Genomic DNA, 5898 nt, shown 5'->3' with positions numbered 1-5898 from the left:
CAAAATTTTGCGAAATTTCAGCAACATCGCAAAATTCAATAATTTTACCTGCCGGTGATATCTTTTTCTAGGCGCCGATGGAGAGGCTCACTACTTTCTTTCTGAGCTCACCGGGATCGCCTTTTGAGGGCCCACTGCAACGGACTCTGGCCCGTCTTCGCGCGGCAGGCATGATAGTACGCTTGCTTACCTCCTTTCGTTACTTCCTAAGAGTAAACAAAAGAAAATCTGTACCGGGTGTGTCAGCGCGGTCACTACAGTGTTGTGGGACTGGCGACCCTCTTGGGCCGCAGTCGCCCTAGCACCTCATGGGTGGAGGAAGGGTGGTGGTGGTGGGCCCCTTGCACCGTGGGCCAGCCCGCCTCACCTCGGTGTCGTGTTGGGTTGCCTACCTTGCCATCCACAGGCGCTTGAGAAGGCAAGGCGATGTGGCCGGATGTGGCCGCAGAGAATTAGTCTCAGGCTCTGTGAAAAATATCCATGAGGGAAATCAGATTCTTTGTGTGAGCTTACAAAGAAGATGCTTCGCCCAGTGTTGCGGGTTTGCATACCCAATAAGGGGCTATCGCGCCTTACTGGTAGATCGGGGTGGCAAGCCCGCAACACTGTGGTGTATTGCCCTTAAAGACGGTACATGGAAGGTATTCAAGAAAATAACGTATGCATGGGTAGTGTATGTATACAGGACAGGACATACTTGTGTTTGCAGTGCAAGATTGTTTTCGTGTGATTGTAGAGGAGCCACTTATGGAGACTGCAACTATAGCCCGTTCAGATTAAGAGTATTTTTTGTTGTTGTTTATAGTTGCAAACATGCCTCTAAAACAGTTTGGCATATACAGGTATACTGGCTGAGGGTGAGCGTGGAGGAGTTCGTCCGGTCGTACAAGTTCCTGGAGGCCGAGAGGGTGGAGTCTGGGGACCTCCAAGACTCGCAGGAGATCCTGGACAACTACTATCTCGTCTACCGAAAGACACCACGGACCCGCCCACCGCAGCCACTGGGGGCGTCGCACGCCCAGCCCGCCTTCATCTTTCTGGGCGTCGGTCTCGGAGTGGCCACCATCGTTTTCTCGTTGGAGGTCACGCCCTGGCACCACCCAATGGCTGCCGTTGTACTCTCGTAGCCGACCGGTGTAGACGGACAGTCGGCGCGGTCCCTAACAACTGTAAGGACGCCAACCGGCACGGCAGGCTCGACGCATCGATTCCACCGTGCAAAAATCACATTTCTGACTTTTTTCGGACTATACACAAAATGTATCCCACTTCTCTCTTTCACGAAATGAGTGGTCGTGACTGGTCAGCAGATACACCACTCCCGTATTCCAGCGCCGTTTAAAGATTTACGTATCGTGCCGTCTGAACTCCCCCCCCCCCTTCTCCTCATCTTCTTTCTCTTACTTTGCGATTCGCTCTTTTCGGATTAGCGTCTCATCCGCTCAAGACGTAGTCCAGTGTCGTATCTACGGTCGTTCAACGCAGACACCAGAGTATGGACGAATTTTCTGGTCCGGTCAACGTGGCGAATAGTGCATTCTGCTGCAAGTCCAGACGTTAAACCACGGCGGTAGGATTAGTTTAGCGTGATGACGGTCACCGGACCTTTGGGCACGTGGCTGTGGCTGCTTCGCACCAAGAGACCTCTGGACATCCGGCAGTGGCTTTGGGCGAGCTGTGTCGGCAGCAAGGTGAGAGAAACTTTACCACCTGACTGTTTCAACACAACGACAGCACTGCCAGAAAAAAAAGAACGCGGCACGCTCTGAAATCAAGTCCTTGCCTGCTCGATTTGTACTTGGTAAGGTACACAATTTTGAGGTACAAAGAACAGTAGCCCTTAAGTGTTATGGACACTGCAGTGAAAATAAAGAGGACAACGATGATCATGAACCTCAGATCCAAAGGCGCACCTTTGAATTTGGTGTACTAGGCTACAATGTTTTTTGAGAGTGAGCAGGGGAACCCGCCGCCGAGGGCACAGCCCGGGGGGTCCTTCCGGGTCCTTCACTATAAATTCTAGCGTACACCAATTTTTCTGTTTTTCTTGACTTTTTGTGATTTTTTTCCTGATTTTTTGTGATTTTTTCTTGATTTTTTGTGATTTTTTTCTGATTTTGGGGGGATTTTTTAAAATGATTTTTTCGTGATTTTTTCTATGGGTGTACACCGATTTTTTGTTTAGTGAAGGACCCCTCGGCACAGCCTCTGTACCGTTGTAGACCTTGTCCTCATGCGATGTGCGCAGGGCTCGCAGCTCCTCATGCTCGTCGCCAACACGATGCTGCTGCTGGCCGCCATCCAGGCGCCCAGCATGAAGGAGGCGGCGGCCGGCACCCTCATGTGCTGCGGCTTCTACTCGTGCAACTCGGCGCACGCCGTCTACCTGCTGCGCCGGCCCCGCGCGCGCGACATGCTGGCGCGCATCCTGCGGGTCGCGGGCGCCATCGAGGAGGAGGCCTGCGAGAACGGCAAAGTATGGGTCAATAACAATCACTGTGAAAAATATCCTTCGTAAATTTACGACATTTGTTGTAATTTTGATTTACAGAGAATATGTCGTAAATTTATGACAGCCATTTCTCGCTCGTCGGTCAATTCCAAGTCGATAGGGAGTGCTTGTAAATTTACAATTTCAAATTGTAATTTTACAACTTTTATCATGGAAAATTTTCCCGTGATCCTTACGAGTATTTTTCACAGTGATTAGTCCAATTTGTTTCCACTCACTTGGCTTGATTTTAACAACTTAAATGGTTTTGGTAGCTAAATAAAGTTGGCCCGTCGGGAAACGAACAAGAATGGAAACAAAATGGCCGGCGAGCCGATAAATGTGGCCCCACAATGGTAACACGTTGCACCAGTCGCAAACCGTCGCGACCGTTGCGTCATTCGCGAATGCTTCGCCGAGCCGGGTGCTACAGGTCACCATTGTGGAACCACCTTAATAATTGTTAGGGATGATCCAGAAATAACGCCCTCTTTGCCGATGCGACTTTGCCAAGTTTAACCCAAGCAAGCTCAGCTCTCATAGCGCCTGATAGGTAGGCAACATCTTGTCTGCAATGCATACGTGTACTGCGGGATGGCCTACCCCGAGTCCCACAGGCGCCGACACCGAGCTGCCGAACATTTGACGAATGAATCTGAGAAAAACTGACGGACTCTCTAGACGATCCCTTAAACAGCATTAATACATACCTGGCTTCGATAGAGATAGCACCACCACGGACACACATAATACTGGTTATGAAAATTCATAGAAGTTGTGAATTTAAGAACTGATACTATTTCACTCACTAAAGACTTCCAAAAGCATAAGATAGCACCTTTATTTTTCCAGTGCGGTATTAGAATTACCATGAACGGTAATCGGCATCGGCTTATCAGAAAAGGAATGCCAGCCAGCAATCTTTTTCAAAACTGAAAAAGGTTAACCATCTGGTAGATTGCTTTAGGTTACTGTCTGATTGTGCGTACTCTGGGGGTAGGCTGGAAGGGGCAAACGCCGGGGATGCGCAGTTGTTTCTTCGTCCTTTTTTCGTCTACTTTCTCCTCAACTCTGTAATTCCATATTGTTTCGGAACGCACCCTAGAGTTGTCTCCCCACGCGTTTCGCACGCACCGCCTTAGCCGGCCACGCGGCTGGCATATTATAGGGTGGGGGGCAGAAAACAACCTCGAACTTAATAACGCACATCAGAGGTATCAGGCTCAGCGAGTAACCACGAGAGTGACCGTGACCAGGGACACACCAAGGACATGTGTCATTAGGGGTTGTTGTCCTCTTTCCAAACGTCACAGCTGACAGCTACATGCCTGGATAGGGCGTCGGGGTCATCGCACCCGGAATATACGGGTTCGAAACAACTTGTTTCTGCCAACGCATTCTGCCGTGAAGCTGAAGAAGGGGGTAAGTCCACTTAGCACCATGACTATGACCTTTTAATCGTCTTTCACTGCCGTCTGATACCTCAGAAGTTCCCAAAATGACGTCGGGAAGTTAGTTTTCAGTACAAGTAAACTTCTCAGGGTGACTTCAGGAACGTCCTATACAACAAAGGCAATGACAGACGATTCAAAGGTCATGGTGCTAAGTGGACTTACCCCTTCTTCTTCTTCCGCTTCACGGCAGCATTCTTCGGTACCACAGCGCATTTCTTGACTGTTCAAAAATTAGCAAATAATTTATTGGTTCTGACGACCATTTTTATTTCCGTTGCAGGTGGTGCTAACAAAGGCCACCCGTTCGATCCGCCGGATGTCGGTGATACAGCTCACGTACATGGGCGGCATGGTGTGCAGCGTGTGGGCGCACGTGCTGGTCGGCGGCCGGCCCTACGCGCCCATGTGGCCGCCGCCGCCCCTGCCCGCGCCCTGGGCCGAGCGCGCCGTCGGCTACTTCGAGATGGCGGCCATGCTGCTGGGCTGCCTCGCCTACTTCACGCTCATCACCCTCTTCAGCTGCATCGTCATGGCCCTCACGGGGCTGTACCAAGCACTCAGCCTCCGCGTCGAGGTAAGCTCAACACACATTGAACCCGGTTGACTTTGAAACAATTTTTTTGATAGTAGGCAATGTTTTTTTTTCGGGGACGAAACGAAGACGAGCCAACGAAGGGGGCAGGTGCTGCGGTTGATCGAGCTGCACCAGCAGTTGAACCGCATCTCGCGAGAGGTGGAACTGTTCTTCGCTGACATCATCGCCCACCTCATGGTGGCCATCTTGGTCGTGCCCCTCGTCGCGACACTCCAGGTGTGCGGATACATCACCCCCTCAAATCGCAAGAGTCGATAGTCAGTCCCAATACATTGCAAGCTAAAATCTTGTGAACTGTTTTATTCATAGATTTACTGGTATCTGTGAGCGTGCTACGCTTACGCATTTTTAAGATGCCAGTATAAGGAACTTTGCTCATACTGGCCTGCTTAAAAAACAAGCGTATGCGTGCACACAGAAACCTTTCGCAGTAATTTGTGAGCAGAAATTGTTTTGTTGTTGTATTTGATGTTTTGTTTGTTTAGGTGGTATTTAACGTCGTGGACGCGCTTACCTTCATGAGTTCGTCCATCTTAGTGAGCGTCTTCCTGCCCATGTCCGCCGTGAGCCAGAGCCTGACGGATGCGAGCGCCTCGCTAAGTCGGAGCGCCTACTCCAGCGCCTTCAGCGAGGTCGCCAATGCCCCATCTTTTCCGTTGGCAGACACAACATCGCCTAGCCCAGTGTCGTCCACGCAACTGCCTTTGGGTAAATTTGTGCGTTCACTGGAAACGCAATCATGTGAATGTCGCACACTTGTTGGTGTGCGAATGCACCTTCGTACACATAAGGGAGAAAAGGTGAGAATTTTCTTTTCGAGTTCACACATCTGGGTGTACGAATGTCGTCAACACACCCACAAGTGTACGACATACTCACACACTTTGGGCTTTCGGTGTGACATTTTTGTGACACGCGTGTGTGCCTCGGTGTGTGCTCCGTGTAGAGGCGCCCCCGAAGCCGGTCGACGTGTCGACGCAGCGCGCCCTGCTGCTCGTCATGGTGTCCGCGTCGCGGCCCGCCCGCATCAGCCTCAAGGGCCTGGGCCCCGTCAGCCTCAGCACGGCCAGGGCGGCCCTGCGCGTCTGGTACCAGTGGGGCAACATGCTCGTCAGCGTCGCGCGATAATATAAGGTCTCGAAAAGGTCGACAAAGTGATCGACTTTGTGCGATGTGTACATGCGATGTTCGTTTAGATAGTTGCATTAATTCATTTATAAAGAGCAGCGAGGAAGAAAGAAAGAAAAGTTAAAGATGCATGGTGCGTAGCTGCGCGGCTGCGCGGCGCGGGTCTCAACAACTAACTGGCCCAGTCTCCATTATTTTCATTCGGTTATTGCCGCCACTCTCACCCCCCC

At 50.9% G+C, this 5898-nt stretch overlaps 1 protein-coding gene across 2 annotated transcripts; it reads left to right on the top strand.

Annotated features, from left to right (window-relative positions):
* Positions 1 to 788: 788 nt before the first annotated feature.
* LOC127751395 (uncharacterized) lies at positions 789 to 5787 on the top strand. Of its 2 annotated transcripts, none has more exons than XM_052274886.1 (6): positions 789 to 1691; positions 2306 to 2476; positions 4226 to 4519; positions 4607 to 4756; positions 5026 to 5248; positions 5487 to 5787. In XM_052274886.1, the coding sequence occupies exons 1-6, from the start codon at positions 1590 to 1592 to the stop codon at positions 5666 to 5668; spliced, it is 1122 nt and encodes a 373-aa protein (XP_052130846.1). In that variant the 5' UTR covers positions 789 to 1589; the 3' UTR covers positions 5669 to 5787. The 2 variants fall into 2 exon arrangements, with proteins under 2 accessions (XP_052130846.1, XP_052130845.1); XM_052274885.1 differs by having other exon boundaries at positions 791 to 1691; positions 2249 to 2476.
* Positions 5788 to 5898: the final 111 nt, after the last annotated feature.

The sequence above is a fragment of the Frankliniella occidentalis genome, unplaced genomic scaffold (genome assembly GCF_000697945.3).
Source record: "Frankliniella occidentalis isolate FOCC.00 unplaced genomic scaffold, Focc_3.1 Scaffold460, whole genome shotgun sequence".
Taxonomy (NCBI): domain Eukaryota; kingdom Metazoa; phylum Arthropoda; class Insecta; order Thysanoptera; family Thripidae; genus Frankliniella; species Frankliniella occidentalis.
Note: the sequence above shows the minus strand (reverse complement) of the source record. Positions and strands in the feature narration are given on the sequence as shown.